Genomic DNA, 18,568 nt, shown 5'->3' with positions numbered 1-18,568 from the left:
CTCCCCCTCCGCCTCTCCTTTTCTCTCCATCTCTCCCTCGCTTGCTCTGCCCTCCCACTGTCTGTCTGGGGCTGGTTTCCCCAAACTGTGAGCTGGAGCTTGAGGGGCTTTGGCAGGCACAGGAGGCCCGGGTGTCTTGTGTGGGTGCAGGGACTCTTCCTGGGGGAACAAGGAGGGCTCCGCGTGTAGGCAGAGAGGAGCAGCCATGTGGATGTCTCAGGGAAGGGAGGTCCCGGCATCATGAGCTGGAAGTGCAAAGGCTCTGGGGCAGGACCGTGCCTGGCACGATGGCAGTGCAGCTGGAGCCCTTGGGGCTGGAACAGAGATTGAGCTGGGAGTTAGAGTCCAAGCCTACCTGGGACACCTGTCTTTGTAGCCTAGAGTTGGTTATGGGGTTCTTCTCCTAAAGCAGGACTTTTATTTTTCTTTCTTCAGACAGGGTCTTGCTATGTAGTCCAGGCTGGTCTTGAACTCATTACATAGCCCAGGCTAGCCTCGGCCTCTGCAATCCTCCTGCCTCAGCCTCCTGAGTGCTGGGATTACATCACCACACCTGGCTTCTGGTCTTCTTTGAGCCAGGGTATGTAGTTCAGGCTGGCCTTGAACTTTCGGTAATCCGTCTCAGCCTCCCCAGTGCTGGGATTATAGGTGTGAACCTCCACCCAGTTTTGTTTTGTTTTTGTTTTTATTTTATTTATTTTTTGGTACTGGGACTCACACTCAGGACTTTGAGCTTGCCAGGCAGGCGCTGTGCCACTGAGCTACATCCCTGACTCTGTTTTTTACTTTTTTTGAGACCGGTAGTCCAGGCTGGCCTTGAGCTCACTTTGTAGCCCAGGCTGGCCTCAAACTCACAGCGATGCTCCTGCCTCAGCCTCCCGAGTGCTGAGATTGTGGGTGTGCGCCACCACGCTGGGCAGCAGAGCTTCTGTTGATTGGAGGGCACCAGATATTGATTTGCTGGGGTGCGGCGTAGCTGGCAGCAGCCCGGGTCTCTGCTCAGTAGCTGCTTGTCGAACTCCGAGTTGTGAGAAGCGGGTATCTCTCTAGACCCTATGTGCACTCATTCATCTAGCACCTCCTGTGTGCCGGGTGCTGTGGCAGAGCGGCGCCAGCGAGAGGAGACCCAGGTGCAGCTTCCTGGGAGATGATCGCACAAACGAGCATAAAACTATCATGCTTTGAGTGCCAGGAAGGGCGAGCAGTACTCAGGAAGCACTAACCAGGGGCTCTGGACCTATCCAGGGACATCAGCAAGGGCTTCCCCAGGATCAAGGGCTGGGAATGGTGCTCAGGGGAGGCAGAGGGGTGTCATGGTCTGTGGAGCTGCAGTGCAAAGGCCCCGGGGTGAGCAGAGGCAGAGAGGCGGGTGCCAGCAGAGCGGGCCAGGAGGAACTCAGCGATCCTGGGCCCCTGGGTGGGGCGGGGTGCAGTCTTTATGCCTGAGGGTTGAGGCAGGGAAGTGGCCTCATCTGCACGGTGGTGTGAAGATCCCCCGGGCAGATTAAGGTGTGAGGTGTGCTCAGCAAGTGCACCTGGCACCCAGAAAGGCTTCGATGACGCCAGTGGGTGTTTTGGGGAGTGAGGAGGGCACAGGGTCCGGGCTCTGCCCAAGAGGGTCCCCGGGAGGTGGCTTTGGCTTGTCTGGTGTTTCCCAGGTGTTTGGTGGGCGCTGGGAAAGAGATGTCCCTGTTTCGGCTTAGTTTTGAAGGTTGAGGAAGGACAGCCGCCCCAGAGAGGGGTGGGGGGTGTGGCTCCAGGGGCCAGAAGCGGCTCCTCTCAGACGCTCCCTAGGCCCATTTCACAGAAGGGAGACTGAGGCCCCAGGGTTCTGAGGTGCTGAGTTGTGAGCCACGGTGTTGGCCTCCTGTTCTGCCCCGTAGGAGGCACCCAGCAGAGCCGTGTCCTGGGTGCTGTGCGTCCTGGGGGCGTGTTGAGAGTTCAAAAACATTGCTTACATTCGTTCATTCATTCAACAAACAGTTAGTAAGCATCTACTGTGTACACTGTAGTGTGATGGGCCCATCTCAGGGCTGGCGTTCTTGTGGCAGAGGTGGACACACTCAGAGAATTTCTCACCCACTTTTTTTTTTTCTGGTATTGGGGATTGAACCTAAGGCTTTCACATTGAGCTACATCCCCACCCCTTTTTATTTTTTATTTTGAGACAGGGTCTTGGTACGTCGCTAAATTGAACTCTTCCTAGATAGCTGGGATTACAGGTGTGTGCCACCATGCCTACCTCCCGGCCACTATTTTAGGGCTGAATGTAGCTCCATTTTCTTTACCCATTCATCCGGCCATGAATGGACACAGTTTGCGTCTGTGTTTTGGTTGTGTGAATAAAGCCACCATACTCTGCTGAGGATTTAGCTCAGCGGCACAAGTGCCTGCCTGGCAAGTGCAAGGTCCTGAGGTCGATTCCCAGTACCAAAAAAAAAAAAAAAAAAAAAAGCCTCCATGAGCACGGCCGGGTGTCTCTGCGGCACACTGATTTCAGTAACAATGTGAGCAGTGGTTTTGTTGGGCTTTTTCTTTTTTTTTTCTTGGTTTTTATTTTGGAGGATTTGTTAACTAACTTGTGTGACAGTTACCATAAATCGGCTTGATTGTTTCAGAGTGTAAACATACATCAAAGAATCCCATTTTCCAAGATAACTATGCGCAGTTATTCTTTATCCATTAAAAGGAAAGTTAAGAAAAGTTTAAAAAGCCGGGCGTGGTGGCACACGCCTGTAATCCCAGCACTCTGGAGGCTGAGGCAGGAGGACTGTTGTGAGTTTGAGGCCAGCCTGGGCTACAAAGTGAGCTCAAGTTCAGCCTGAACTGCATAGCGAGACCCTGTCTCAAAAAGACAAAAGAAAAAAAAAAAGAAAAGAGAAGTTAAGAGCAAAGAGTTGCGAGGACCAGGAATAACGGACAGAGCGGAGGTGGGGTCAGCTCTAGACCACGCCTCCTGAGGAGGGCAGGGGGCCCTGTGAGGGTTGGGGGAGCAGCCTTCAGCACGGGGAACCGGTGCAAAGGCCCTGGTGCCCAGTGGGAGCTGGGAGAGGAGGAAGGGGTGACGCTGGGGTCCAGACCGGCGAGGGAGATCCCGGTGAGGCGTGGAAAGCCTTTAGATTTGTCCCTGTGAGGCTGGTACTTTCCAGATGTTTGCTTTGAACTGGGGATGGAAAAAGAAAGTCGAGTGACCCTGGGGTTTAGGGCTGAGCACTGGCGGACAGAGTGTGGACGGCTCCTGAGCTTGAGGTGTGGGTGGGGGCTGGGTGGGGTGGGCCAGCTGGGCCCCAGCGGAGAGGCGGGGGCCTGAGGCATCCCTTCTGGGGGCGATGGTTCCTCTGTGGGCTGAAGAGAGAGAGAGAAGGGCAGAGCCTGAGGGACTCAGGCCCAGGGAGCTGAGAAAAAAATATTTTCTGGGGGTGGGCTGGGTGGGTTTGAATCCAGGGCCATTGCACTAAGCTATCTTGCCAGTCTTCTCAAGGATGTTTTTTAATTTGTTTTTTACTTTGAGGCAGGATTTCGTGAAGTTACTAGTTTCCCAGGCTATGCTTGCACTTGTGATTGTCCTGCCTCAGCCTCCCAGACTGGGGTGATAAGTGTGCACCACCCCGCTGAATGCTGGAAGGGAATTTTGTCCCGCAGGAGTTTCAGGGGGGTGAATTTCTATCTTGTGGCACAATCTTACCATCAGTCAGGCCCCAAGGGTCCTGGGCACCCCCCCTGGAGCCCTTGGGGTTCAAGAACGGATCACCAAAGTTTGCAGACTAAATTCGTACCTGGTTTACCCGGCCAATCTTTGCAGCAGTCTTAATTTTTTTTTTCTTCTCCTCTTAAGTATGAAGTTCATTGATTATTTAAGTTTTAAAAACTTTTCAGCCTGTACACCCATCAGCAGGTGGACAGCTAAAGAGAATGTGGTATCTATCTACCATGAAATACTCCTCTGCCACAAAGAATGATAAGCTTAAGTCATGTGTAGGAAAATGGACGCAGCTTGAGATCATAATATTAAAGGAAATAAATCAGACACACAAGCTTAAATATCGCATGGTTTCTCCTATCTGAGAAACCCAGGATATTCAATAAATTAAAAAGCAAAAATGAAATAGAATAGGAAACAGGGAGATAGATCTTTGGCAAAAGGGCAGAAGACCAAGAGAGGAGGGAGGCGGGAGTCAGATGCATTGCGTCCTGCGCCAGCCGGCCACGAGGGGTGTGGTCATTCTGTGTTGCAAGAACGGGCTGATGGGACATAAACTTTGAACAATGTTTAACTGTTTTTTGTTGTTGTTGTTTTTTGTTTGTGTCTTTTTGAGAGTGGGTCTCACTATGCAGTTCAGGCTGGCCTTGAGCTCACTTTGCAGCCCAGTCTGGCCTCGAACTCGCAGCGATCCTCCTGCCTCAGCCTCCCGCGTGCTGGGATTACAGGCGTGCGCCACCACGCCCGGCTTGTTTACCTGTTCTATGACTGCATGTTTGATGCGCGCGAACTGCGGGCTTGACGCAGCTGGATCAGGTGCGCCCTGCACTTCGAGCCTTTCCCGGTCTTCCCCTCTCGCGTCCAGCCTTGCGCCGCCTGGTATTTGCGCAAGGCGGGGCTCCGCGCGCGTCCCGAGGACACCCCCCTTCCTGCCGTCAGCTGGGCTGCGGGCTGGGCACGCCGTGCCCACGGCTTCCGGCTCTGCCCCGGCCCGAAGTGGGGGCGAGCACGGGTCCCACGGCGCCTCCTCTACCCTTGAAATCCGCGTTCCCACCCGGGCTTCTCGGTTTTAGAGATCGGTTTCGCTGGGGGCTCTCGGGGGCCGGCCCGCTCATTGCGAGAGTGCGGGGCCCCAGGTCCTTCCAAGGAATGGGCTGGGCTGCCCGGGCCGTGGGAACGCGCCCTGCCTGGCACACTTCTGAGTCACAGGCCAGCCTCAGCCCGCAGTGGGGAGGAGGGGCGCTCTTCATCCCTGCGCCCTTCGGTCGGGGCGGGGAGGGGGTGGGCACGCCGGCGAGGCGGGGCCTGAGGAATCCTTTCCAACTTCCCGCTTGCATACCGCCCGCGATGCGCAGCTCAGCACCTCTCAAGTCAACCTCTGCTGGGCTGCCGGGCTGGAATTCTCAGAAAATTCCATCGGGGGCCGGCCACGCCACGCAGAGCACCCTCCCTTTTCCAGATATTCCCCAGTTTCTGCGCTTATTCTGACGCCTGCTGGGGGATCTGTGGACATGGGGAGCAGCCTTGGGGGTGATTGTTTCCGGGAGGAGGGATGTAGAGGGGCTCCCCGGGCCGTGGGAACCCGCGAGGTTCCTGGTCTACCTGCTTAGAATCAATCCTATGGGGCTTCCTGTAGGAGGCAACGTCCAAGCGGATCCCTGCTGGGGGGATGTGGTTTGGTTTAGGGAAGGGGGGGGTGGGGAACTTTCCAGGCAGAGAGAGCGGTGTGTGCACGTGTGTGTGTGTGTGTGTGTGTTTGTGTGTGTGTGTGTGTGTGTGTGTGTGTGAGAGAGAGCCAGCCTCACAGGAAACAAAGGCAGGCCCCTGTGGCTGGACGGCGTCTGAGAAGGGATGTGGGGGCTCCCGAGTCCAGAACCGAGGCAGGTGGGTGAGAAACGGTAGCCTCCTTCCTTGCGGACGGGGTGCGAATCCCAATCTGTTACCTGCTTTCAGTTGCTTTTCTAAGAAGCACTTTACACTCCAGCTCCTCAGGACGCAGTGCTAGTCTCACCGCATCCTTGCTAACACTGAGATTTATCACTTTTAAATCTCTGCCAGTTTCAGCGGGAAAACCGTTATCTCCTCACACGAATACAGACAAGGCAGTGCCCTCGGGTGAGTGCCGGGGGCGCGCTGTTCCCCCCTGCACAAACATCACTGCTCAGTTGTGAGTGTGAGGAGGTCCAGGCTCGCTGGGGTGTGTGTGTGTGTGTGTGTGTGTGTGTGTGTCTGTGGTCATTCTCCGTTCCTCTTCCTCAGGGGGCAGAATGGAAGGTGTGGTTGCTCTAGCCATGCGGGTGTGGCGTTGGAGAGGCAGCCTTCCTCCCTCTCCTTTATTTCTTCTCACCTCTTAAAAATTTCTTTCCTTCCAAAATTTTAATTTCCATGCTGGGTGTGGTGGCACATGCCTATAATCCCAGCACTTGGGAGGCTGAGGCAGGAGGACTGCTGTGAGTTCCAGGCCAGCCTGGGCTATGGAGTGAGTTCAAGGCCAGCCTCAATTACAGACTAAGACTCTTTTTTCTTAAACCAAAAAGTTTTTTTTTTTTGAGACAGGGTCTCACTGGGTGGCCCAGACTGACCTCAAACTTACAGCAATCCTCCTGCCTCAGCCTCCCAAACTGGGATTACAGGTGTGCACCACCACAAGCAGCCCAAAAAAATCTTTAATTTCTCTTCTGTTGGTCCCTTGGTTCCCAAGTACCTGCAGCTTTGTGCGAACCTGGGGAATCTCCGGGCTCAAAGGAGAGGGTTTGCAAGCCCTGGGTGGATATCTTGTAGGAGACCTTTGGGACATGCTGGGTATCTTATAAACAAAGCACTGCTCCACTCTGAGAGCATCTTCCTGTGCTGGGCACCCTGAAACCCATTTAAAAACAACTGATCCATACTAACTGTACATATTTACAGGGTACAGAGTGATTTCTTTTTGAGACAGGGTTTCATTGTGTAACCCAGCCCAGCCTTGAACTTGCTGTGTAACCCAGGGTGGCTGTGAATTCGTAGGTGTCCTCCTGCCTCAGCCTCCTGGGTGCTGGGATTACAGGTGCTGTCATGCACAGATACGATGTGATATTTTGATACATGTATACATGGTGCCATGATCAAATTAGGATAATTAGCATATCCATTGCCTTGAATGCATTTAGTGTTCCTTTGTGTTGGAGACATCAAGATCCTCTTTTCTAGCTATTTTGAAATACACAATCAATTACTTACTATGGTCAGCTTACCCTGCACTTAGAATTTGCGATCCTCCTGCCTCAGCCTCCCAGAGTGCTGGGCTTATAGGCACGTGCCCCCATGCCCAGTGTGTGTAACTGTATTTTTGTACCTGCTATTCACCTTCCTTGATCTTCTTCCCAGCCTCTGGTAACCACTGCTCTACCCTCCACTTTTGTGACATCAACTTTGGTGGCTTTCACATGCGTGAGGCCATGCAGCCTCCGTCCCTCTCTGCCTGCCTGAGTGCACTTTATACAGTGAACTCACTTGATAGATGAGGAGCTGGCCTCAGAGAGGTGAAGATGTAAACCCAGCACCCCAAGGCCAGCACTGGCTGTTGGTCTTAGTTTCACTCAGTCAACTGCCTCTCTGAGATTAAGATTTGATTCAATTCTAGTTTGGTGGCGGTAGGGTGGGGGGAGGGCTGGCCACCTCGCCTCATCCATTTCCTCACCCTGCCTCGTTGCTCAGTGGGGAGGGGCTGTGGGGTCCAACTTAGCACCAGCCTTAAAATGCAGCGCAAGGAAAGAAAAGCAGAAAAGAGGGAGGGGAAGCCCCCCAGACTTAGAAAGCTACAAGAGCCCCCGGGCTCAGGTCCTGACTTATGCTTTGGTTTTGGGCTGTTAAGCTCAGGGTCCAAATTCTAGTTCTATGTTTGCCACCAGATCCCCTATGACCTTAGAAATTTCTTTCCAGAACTGGGTTCCAATCTTTTGTTCTTCTAGCGAACCTATCTGCTGAGATTTCTAGGAAATCTATCTATCATCTATCTATCTACCATCTGTCAATCTATCATCTATCTGTCTATCAATCTATCATCTATTTGTCTATCAGTCCATCATCTATCTATCATCTATGTACCTATGTATCTATGTATCTATGTATCTATGTATCTATCTATCTATCTAGGCTTTAACTAGTTGTTTTACATTTACCTGTTTTTGTTTCACAACCTTCTCTTCTTGTTTCATGGCTATGTTTCTCCTTTATTTTCCTGAGTCACTTGATAGACTCACTGTAAAGCTCACTTCTTTTTTTTTTTTTTTTTGGTTTTGGTTTTTCTCCGGTACCAGGAACCGAACTCACGACCTTGCGCTTGCCAGGCAGGCGCTTTGCCGCTGAGCTAAATCCCCAGCCCCAAAGCTCACTTCTAATTTCACTGATATTCTTGTTTCCTTAGACATCAGTTCTGTCAGCTGGGGAGTTTGTGGGAACTCCGTGAATTGGCCATGAATTCCTCATCTTCTCTAAGTCATTTATCCTTGGCCAGAATCTTCTGGGTTTGTACACTTCTGACCTCATAGATTAGGAGACCCTGAGCATGCATGTGTGTGCATGTGCGTGTGTGTTTGTGTGTGCATGTGTGTGCTTCCACCTTTATCATTGGGCATTTCCTCTCTGGTCTCCGGTTAAAGTTAGCATTTTTGTATCATGTTTCAGTGGTTAGAGAGGAATGGGAGGGTTCTGGTGTGTACTTGGTCCGCCATCTTGGATAGAAATTCAATTCCATCACCGTAAATGGATACAGTTGTGTTGAGTGACATCCAAGGTTTTCACAGATATTTTCAATACAGGTAACATGGGGGTCCGGCAGCAGAAATCTAGAGGTAGAGAATTCTAAAAACAACAGCAAACAAGCAACAGTGAGCAGAAGTCGACGCATGGCTTACATACCATTGTGTACCAGTACCTACCACATATTAGCTCATTTCCTCTTCCACAGCCAACTCCGTGGGAATCACAGTGGTGCTCGTTTTGCTGACGAGGCACTGGAAGCCGTAGAGGTGAGCCGAGCTGCTCCAGCACAGTCAGCTCGGAGAATGGTCCTTTTTCAGTACTGGGGATGGAACCCAGGGTCTTTGCACTGAGCTGCATCCCCAGTCCTTTTTATTTTTTGTTTTGAGACAGAGGGCTCCCTAAGTTGCCTAGGCAGGACTTGAACTTGTGATCCTCCTGCTGGCATCACTCTGGGCTTCGTTGGGGGAATTTGAAACCCTTAGCTGTGTGCTTTCTGGTGTGTTTTCCCCCCTGTGGAGGTGGATTTCTACTTTTTGGAGGAGTTACATGAACTCAGAACCGTGTCCTCAGTGGGGATATCCAGGAAGGTTTCTCGTGGTGTGTTAGGCAAGGTCTGGGCGCTGGAGCCTGTGGTACCCGGCTGCTGGCTGTGCTCTATCACCCACCCTCTTAGCGTCTTGCTTCCTTTTTGCCAGATCAGGATAACAACTGTACTGGTGGGCGGCAGTGAGTGGAAAGTGAAACTGCATGTGTCCAGCACATAATAGGTGCTCAATAAACATGGCTTTCTTTGGAGGCTGGAGTGGAGATGAGGGAGTGTGAGCGCTGAACAGAATAACCAGGTGATTCAACAACCCCACTACCTGGTATTCATCCAAAGGAAATGGAATCAGCAAGCAGAAGAGCCTCCACCAGGGTTTATTATGGCACTGTTCAAAATGTGGAATCAACCTAAACACGGAAGTCATTTCTAAAATGGGGTTAACAGATACATAGATAAAGAAAATGTGATGTGCCTACGAGATGGAATACTACTCAGCTCTAACAAAGCATGAAATCCTGACATTATAAACCAGGGAATCTGGGTTTATAGTGAAGAAATAAACCAGCCACAGAGAGACGAGCATCACGTGATCTCACTCAAGTGAAGATTCAAAAAATAAGCTGATTGTATAGAAACTGAGAGTGGAGTCGGGCCTGGTGGCGCGTGCCTGTAATCCCAGCACTCAGGAAGCTGAGGCGGGAGGATCGTTGCGAGTTTGAGACCAGCCTGGGCTGCAAGTGAGCTCAAGGCCAGCCTGAACTGCATAGTGTTTCAACAAAAGGACCAAAAAAAAAAAACAACAAAAAAAAAGAGAGAGAGTGGATTAGTGGTCATCGAGGGTAGAGATGAGGGAGGCGAGGAAGGGACAGCAGAGGGTGGTCAGCAGGTACAAGGTTACCGCTGGAGAGGGGAGGGAGTCCTGGGCTTCAGCAGGGTAAGCACCGTGAGCAGTAACAGCGTGTATTTATTTATTTATTTAGTTTTTGGTTTTTCTCCGGTACCGGGAACCGAACTCACGACCTTGCACTTGCCAGGCAGGCGCTTTGCCGCTGAGCTAAATCCCCAGCCCCAACAGCGTGTATTTAAAGTAAGTAGAGCAGAGGCTTCTGCGGACGCTCGCCACAAGGAAATGGTAAATCCAAGTATGTGAGGTGAAGGATGTGTTAACGGGGTGAGCCGATCCTCACACTCAGTATTACTGCATCAAAAGATGACACCGTGCCCCAGCCGGTATGTACAACTATTGTGTCCATTAAAAATTAAAGCCTAGGAAAATAAGTAACTCAAGCACTCACTGCTGAGCTACAGCCCCGCTGGGCTTGCAAAGATGAATTTTATCTCCATTCCAGGAGCCCCCCCCCCACCCCCGCCCCCGGGAGCTCGCCCAGTCGGACAGGGACTGATTTTGGAAGGAAAGAACTCCCCGTCACTCTGGGGAACCAAGCGGAGCTTTGATTGCTCTTTTCAGGGAGGCTCCGGGGGAGGAGGCGGGTGGCCTGGGCATCCTCTGAGGGCGACCCTCTTCCTGTCTCCTCGCCTCCTCCCCTCCCCCGGCCCGGTTCACCCCCTCATCTGCCCTTCTGCTGTGACCACAGGAAGGCCCGGCCCAGCCCACAGCCGGCCTTCTCTAAATAAATGCAGACAGCGGCGCTATCTGCTGCCCCATCTTGGTTCCTGTACAGGTGTGGGGGACCGTGGTGGGGCACGGCAGGGGGGCTCATGGGCGCGGCCTGAGACCCCAGAGAGCCCTCCAGCCTGTCCTCCTCTCGTCTGACCACCAGCCCGTGCTCGGGTTCTTCCTGGGTGGAGTTTTAGTTTTTTTTTTTTTTTTTTTCCAGCATCGGGAATCGAACTCACGACCTCGCGCTTGCCAGGCAGGTGCTGCGCCGCTGAGCTAAATCCCCAGCCCCTGTGGTTGGTTTTTTAAGTGACATAATAACTGTACGTGTGTGTGTGTGTGTGGGGGGCGTGCAGTGTGACAGTTCAATCCGTACCTGAAACATGCACCAAGTCGGGGTGATTTGCGTTTGCCTCTCGTTTTCCTGTCTTTGTGGCTGGAGCCTTTGAATGCCTCTTTCTTCGCTCTTCGTGAGGTATGAAACAGGTTGCTGTGAGTCGTGGTCACCAAATTGTGTGGGGTGGGGGGAGGGGGAAGCACTAGAATTTGTTCTTCCCCTCCAGCTGCATTTTGATAGCTGTCATCCAACCTCCCTCTACCCGCCTCCCCAGTCGCTCATGATCACTCTGATACTCTTTCCTTTTGTTTTGTTTTGTTTTTTTTGTTTTTCTCCAGTACCGGGAACCGAACTCACGACCTTGCGCTTGCCAAGCAGGCGCTTTTGTACTCTCTCCTTTTAAAAATTTTTATCGGTACACATTTGCAGTACATCGTGACTGCAACTGTCATGGGGACTTGGTCCACGGATGCAGCACATCTTTATTCTTTTTGCATCTCCCTGTTTCCCATCCTATCTCTCTCTCTCTCCCTCTTCCTCTCTTTCTCTCCAGGGTCTCGCGATGCAGTTCAGGCTGGCCCTGAGCTCACTTTGTAGCCCAGGCTGGCCTCCAATTTGCAGTGATCCTCCTGCCTCAGCCTCCTGAGTGCTGGGATTACAGGTGTGTGCCACCCTATCTGACCTACCATCTCTCTTTTATTTTGTTCGTCAATTTATTTATAATTTGGGTTTCTCATGTAAGCGAAACCTTGTGATATTTAAGCTTATGCGCCTGATTCATTTCACTTGCTGTGGTCTCAGGGTGCATCCACTGTCCCATGCGTGACTGAAGTCTCCCCTCCTCACGGAGAGTGTGCTCCTCTGCCCCGTTCCACCCTCCTTCACCGACATCAGCTTTTCTCAGCTTCCACATGAACACGATCATGTGGCAGTGTTCATCTTCCTGGGCCTGGGTTGGCTCACAACATAATGTCCTCAGGTTCATCTATGTCACCCCTAGTGATAAGATTTCATTCTTTTTAAAGAGGACACTAGCCAGGCCTGGTGATGCACGCCTGTAATCCCAGCTCTTGGGAGGCTGAGGCAGGAGGATTGTTGCGAGTTGGAGACCAGCCTGGGCTACAAAGTGAGCTCAAGGCCAGCCTGAACTGCATAGTGAGACAGATCCTATTCTATGGGATTGGTATCCCATGGCGTACACCTACCACATTCCCTTTACCTATTCCTCTGCCCGTGGACAGCTTGGTTGACTCCGTTTCTGGCCTCTGCTAGTAGTACCACAAGGAGTATACGAGGGCAAGTGTGTCCCTGACACGCTGAGTCAGCCCTGTGGACAGGTGGATACCCAGGAGTGGGAGAGCCAGATCGAACGGTAGCTCTGTCTGGCTTGGCTTTCGAAGACCCCTGGACTGCGTCCCTCCTTTCCCAGTGTAGCTGTGGTGAAGCGTGTCTCTGAGGTCTCTTGCTTTTCCTGGTCTCTTCCCAGAACCAGAGCAGGAACTGTCAGCACCTGAGGATGCGCCCTTGACCCCACGCAGTCCTGGCTCTTGTCCGCATCCCGTGAGGTTGGAATGACCGGTGGGACCCCTCCCCCAGGCCGTGGCCGGGTGGGTGGCGGACACTGGGCCTTATCTGAGGGCTGGTCTTGTAGGGCACTCAGGAGCTGCCTGGGCAGCGGACCACCCACACCCCACCCTCTGGGGGAGAGAGGAATGATTCAGGCTCCTTGGACCCCACTTTCAAGGCTCCTGAGCCTTGCATATGACTTGTGTACTTTCATTCATTGATTCACTTACATTTCAACCACTCTTTAACTTACTTAAATATTCATGCATTTATAGGTTCATCTCCCCCTGAATATAATGGTTCATTCCAAAAATATCTGTGTGTTTACTGGTTCATTATAAAAAAAAAATCTGTATATTTATTGGCTCATTGCAAAAAATATGCATGTTGCTGGGTGTGGTGGTGCACACCTACAATCCTAGCACTCGGAAGGCTGAGGCAGGAGGATCACTGTGAGTCTGAGGCCGGTCTGGGCTACACAGTGAGACCCTGTATCAAAAAAAAAATACATATCTGAAAGTATTTGGTGGAGCATAAATATTTTAGGTGCAAATAAGTTTGATGACATCGAAATCAAGCAAAACTAAAACTTTTCACTTTTTGCAGGACCTCTCAGAGCTTTTAATTTACTCTGTGAGTCCCCTTTGTGGAAAAAGATATGCAGTATTTTTCAAATGTTTTTGTTCCTTTTTCTTCTTTTCTTTTGGAGCTAAGCACACGTGGCACTGTAGTCCCTGAGAACTCACCTTGGGAGAGGACTTGGGCCATGGTTAGGATTGTGGCTATTTCACTGTTTATGCCTTTATCTCCCTTCAAACATGCTCTGAATTATCTTTTTTCCCCCTGGGCTCCGTTGTGTTAGTATACATTTGTGAGACGTAATGAATACATTCACCTGGGGAACTGGGGCATAGACAGGCGGTGTCTTGGTCCTTTTACTTCCCTTTCCCCTCCCCTCCTCCTGTCTTCCCCGTCCTTGGACCCCCTCCTCTCTCCACAAAGTCTCCCTCCCTGTTCCCTACCATTTCTCTCATATTTTCCTCTTTAAATTACTTACACTTTGGGTTTTGTATACCAGAGAGACTGTGATATCTAACCTTCTCTGTCTGCTTCTTTGCTTGACCTGAATTATCTCATGCAGCCTCAGGAAATGAGGTGAAGAATAAGAGACTAAACTGAAAGGACAAATTAGGGAAGGAAAACACACAGTCAACAAATTCGAGAGGCTGAAGCAGGAGTATTGCTGTGAGTTCGAGACCAGCCTGGGCTACAAAGTGAGCTCAAGGCCAGCCTGAACTGCATAGTGAGATCCTGTCTCAAGAAGACAAAAACCAAAACCAAAATGAACAACAACAACAAAAACAAAAACAAATTCGAAAAGGTGCTGCAATTAATCTTAAAATCAAGTACTAGGTGGGCATGGTGGCACACAGCTGTGATCCCATCACTCTGAGAGGCTGAGGCAGAATGGTCATGAGTTTGAGGGCATCCTGGACAATACAGTGATTTAGCAGGTCTCTATTACAAACAGGCAGATAGACAGACAGACAGACAGACAAAGAAGGAGGGGGATGCTAGGGATGTAGTTCAGTGGAAAGACCTTGGGTTCAATCTGTACTACTGTAAACCAACCGACAACCAGACCAGAAAACCAACCAGCCAATCAACCAACCAACCAACCAACCAACCAACCAAGCGAATGCCCGAGAGCTGAGTTTGCTGGTGGCCAAAGCAAACAGGGAAATTTTGAGGGCTTTGTGTGGCTTGTGATTGGCTCAGCAGGAATTGTTAAGACATCCTGGGAGTTGGGAAGCCAAGAACTTGGTTCCCCTCTGGCCCGGTTCTTACATTCCAGTTCTTCGGTACGGGCAGGCGAAGTTCTCAAGAATCACATTTTTATTGATTTTTTTGGATGACAGGTGGATCCATAGGTGAATATGTAGATAAATCATTGAGTTTGGGAAGGATGATTTGAATAGAGGAAGGTATTTATGGGAGGGATCAAGGAATGGAAGGGTGGATGGGTGGGACCAATGGATAAACATGCGGGTGGACAAATGTCTAGTAAGGGCGCAGTATTATTGTTTTTAAAATGAATCTGTCAGTGAGTGAACGGACTGTTAGACAGTGTCTCAGTCTTTTTTCTGCAGCCCAGTCTGGGTAATCTATAAAGCATACAGGTTAACTTAGCTCATGGCCCAGGAGACTGGGGAGTCCCTCAGGACAGTGCTAGCATCTACTTGGCATTTAGTGAGGACCATCTTGTTAGAGGCAACCCCGGCACTCATGGAGGCTGAGGCAGGAGGACTGCAAGTTTGAGCCCAGCCTGGGTGACTTAGCAACTTAGTGAGGTGCTATCTCAAAACAAAAAAAATATATAAAAAAGGGCTCAGCGTGAAGGCCCTGGGTTCAATCTCCAGTAGGGAAAAATAGAGTAGAGGGCGTTACCTGGTAAGAAAAAGTGAAAGCTCATTCTTATAACAAAACCACTCCCTCAGTAACCTGCTGACCCGTTAATCCACGAACTAATTATTATACTCACGAGGGGAGAATTCTTGTGACTCAGTCATTTCCCAAATATCTCATCTCCAGATACCGTTAACATATGAGACCGGAGATTCAGTTCTCGGCTTGTGAAATTTGGGGGATCCATTTCAGCTGCAAAGGAGTGATGGGTGGACGAGTGGGAGAGCCAGTGAGTGACTGTGCCGTCTGCTGGGGAGATGGGTGGGTGCTGGAGGGCGTGGGTAGGTAGCTGAGGTGAAGGGTAGGTGCATGGACAGCTGAACGGTGGGTGGTGGGTTGGTTGGGCGGGCGGTAGAGGGATGGACAGATGGACAGCTGAATGAATGCACGGACAATTCAGTCATCTGATACACACATGGGTAATCGGATGGCGAGGCAGTTGCAAAATTCTGGCCACAGAAGGAGATCTTGGTGGTACAATTTGGGCACGGTTCAGATGAGCATCAGCTTATTTTCTGACGCCCCGGCTTGACTGCCTTAGCTCCCTGGTTAACACGTTTTTTTTTTTTTTTTCCTAGATTCAGCCTTCCTTGTGTCTCCCTCTTGGTCTCCGAGAGATTTACCTGAGATCTCAGACGAAGCCGAGCCCTTGACTTGTTCGCTGACCTCAGCGGTAAGGAGCCCGCCCTCAGGGACCCCGCGAACGCGGAGACACGGGGTCTCCACGGTGGCGTGGGACGCTCTTCTGGCTTCTCCCTGGAGGTCTCGGCCCCGCCTCCCTGGGCATAACCCGTCCTACAGCTTCCCTTTCTGTCCACGCGGGTTTCCCTTCTGACTCCCGTCCCACCGGCCCCTTCTCCCGGTGCTGTTAGACGTGCAGGGTAAGCTAAAGGGAGAGGGCGCTGAGGTCAGCCTCCAGCCTCGTCCCAGACCTCTTTCCTCTTCCCCAGGGCGCCCAGGCGGCCATGGACGTGGGGCTCTTGGGGCTGCCGGACGCACCGCGGGCTCCCAGGAAGACTCTTTGGGGCTCTCGGGGCAGGGGCCCAGCCGTGCGTCGGCAGCGGGAGTTCATGCCCGAGGAGAAGAAGGACACGCTCTACTGGGAGAGGCGGAGAAAGAACAACGAGGCGGCCAAGAGGTCCCGGGAGAAAAGGCGTCTCAACGATGTGGCCATTGAGGGCAGACTGGCCGCGCTGCTGGAGGAGAACGCCCTGCTCAGGGCGGAGCTGCGCGCCCTCAAGCTTCGCCTCGGCCTCCTGCCGCCTCTTGGCGGCCCCCAGACCTTGCCCCTGCCGGCTGTGCTGTGGGAGCCGCCCTGGGCCGAAGAGGCGCACTCCGAGGCCGAAGCACTCTCGCCTCTGCCTGGATCCCACTGCCGCCTCCTAAGCCCGTGTTCTCTGGAGTCCGGGACCGCAGGGTGCCGAGGCTGCCTGGTGGCTCGGGGATGGACCGGTCTTGCGGCTTCGCCCGGATTCTCCCGGGAGCCTGCTGCGCCTGCCCCCAAAGGAGTGGACACAGGCTTGCAGGCTGCCCGCCCGGCTGCCTTCCTCCGTCGTCACCTCTTGGATGGGCACGCCAGGCCCAGGTTGGAGCTGAGGTCTTGCTGGGGACTGTGCTCCCCCGTGTCCCCTGGATGCCAGGCCTCGGGGCCCTCTGAGGTGTTTCTGACGCCCTCTGCAGATCCCACTGTGATTTCCCCGGGGGTGACCTGCCCCACCCCGGGGGACAGTCCTGAGATGGTGGCTCAGCCCTCCCTGCCCCACAAACTGCGCATCAAATCCCAAGCTCCGGGCAGGGTGTGGTGAGGATGGCAGGCAGCCAGGGATCCTTCCAAGCGCTTCCCCCGGGCAGGCCCAGGCCTGCAAGAGGGTGGTTGGGATGGAGCATGGGTTGTCTGATGGGGGAGTGGCTTGGCCTTGACCGGCTTTGAGAGCTCAGAGAGGTTTGTAGGAAGCAGGGGCTGTCCTGACCGGGAGGGTCCACTTCCCAGTGCCCAGAATGGGAATCTAGGTAGAGGGGACAATGTCCCATCTTGGTTTCTGTCATAGCCATTGCCTAGCCTTAAAATCTATGCTTTGGCTTATACTTTTCTCCATCTATGCATGCATGCATTCCTCTACCCTCCATCCCTCTACCCTTCATCCCTCCACCATCCATCCATCCACCCGCCCACCCACCTACTCACTCATCCACTCACCCATTCATCCATCCATCCACCCACCCATCCATCCATCCACCCATCCACCATCCACTCACACACTCACCCCTCCACCTGCCCATCCACCCATCCACCCATCCACCCACCTGTCCATCTGTCCAACTGTCGGTCCACCCACCCACCCACCTACCCACTCATCCACTCACCCATTCATCCATCCATCCATCCATCCATCCATCCATCCATCCATCCATCCCATCCATCCCCCCACCATCCATCCACCAATCCTTCTATTCATCAATTCACCCACTCATCTTCCTTCCATCTACCCTCTGTTCCTCTCTTCCTTTCTTCCTCCCTCCCTCCCTCCCTTCCATCCTCCTCTTTTCTTCCTTCCACCCATGCAGTCTACCCATTCATCAATGCATCCACCCATCATCTTGTCTTTTTTTTTTTTTTTGGCAGGTATTGGGAATTGAACTCGGGGCCTCACGCTTGCCAGGCAGGTGCTGTGCCACTGAACTACATCCCTGGCCCCACCCATCATTTCTTCATCTATGAGTCCATCCAGTAATCCATGCACCCATTCATCAACCTATCCACTGTATTTCCACCCACCCATCTAGCTACCCATCCATCTTACCTTCCACCCATCCATCCATCCCTCCCTCCACCCACCCGTTCATTCACTTGTCCGTCAACTTTCCATCTACCCATCTGCCCACCCATTCATTACTCTTCTACTCATATATTCATTTAATCACTCATTCATGTGCTCATTGTTCATCACTAACTCATTCACTCGTTTAGTTACAATTCATTTGTGTCCTCCTCTACCCACTCGTGGTCTTGGGACCTTCCCTCTGTGCTCAGCTTAGAAACAAGTGTGCGGACAGCTTCTTGGCTTGGATTCCTCTCTGGGGAGAGGTATGGAGTGTCTGAGGAGAGACCTCCTGAGCGCCATATCAACAGAGGAAGTCATGTCTCAGGGTGTTTGTCTTCACGTCTTGGGGTCCTCTGGAGGGCTTGCTTACCACCCAGCTTGGGAATCTAGTGTGTCCCGTGCAGGTGGCTTCCTCTTTGTCCTGCGTAGGGGCCCTGTTGGAATAGGTCAGCCACATCTGCATGTGTGAGGTCAGGGTCCTCTCCCTCTCCAGCTGCTCCCTGAGCTTGCGAGTAGGCACACGCCCTCCCACAGGGGCAGGAGAAAGAGACACTTGGCATGGAGGGTCTCCCCCCTCCATCTCCCTGGCCAGCTGGCCATCAGGGGGTATCAGGGCAGCCCCCCGAGTTTGGGGGGTGGGCAAGTTCTCAGCCATGTTGGGCTTAGCCTGGTCACAAATGTGCACAAGGCGGGGACATTCCCTGGTACGGCGGAGCAGCGCAGTGACCCTGCACTTCATGGGCGCAGGCATATCGCTGCCTGGCACCCCTTA

General features: G+C 52.4%; 1 protein-coding gene across 1 annotated transcript in view; it reads left to right on the top strand.

The window, feature by feature from the left end:
- LOC102013019 (nuclear factor interleukin-3-regulated protein) overlaps positions 1–16,779 on the top strand; it is a 19,187-nt gene extending 2,408 nt beyond the window's left edge. The window contains exons 2-3 of the mRNA XM_005413205.2: positions 15,553–15,647; positions 15,925–16,779. Coding sequence (XP_005413262.2) covers positions 15,553–15,647; positions 15,925–16,779 — 950 coding nt within the window. The remainder of the gene's footprint in view (positions 1–15,552; positions 15,648–15,924) is intronic.
- Positions 16,780–18,568: the final 1,789 nt, after the last annotated feature.

This window comes from Chinchilla lanigera, unplaced genomic scaffold (genome assembly GCF_000276665.1).
Source record: "Chinchilla lanigera isolate Chin_1 unplaced genomic scaffold, ChiLan1.0 scaffold00162, whole genome shotgun sequence".
NCBI classification, from domain to species: Eukaryota; Metazoa; Chordata; class Mammalia; order Rodentia; family Chinchillidae; genus Chinchilla; species Chinchilla lanigera.
This window is presented reverse-complemented; position numbering and strand designations above follow the sequence as displayed.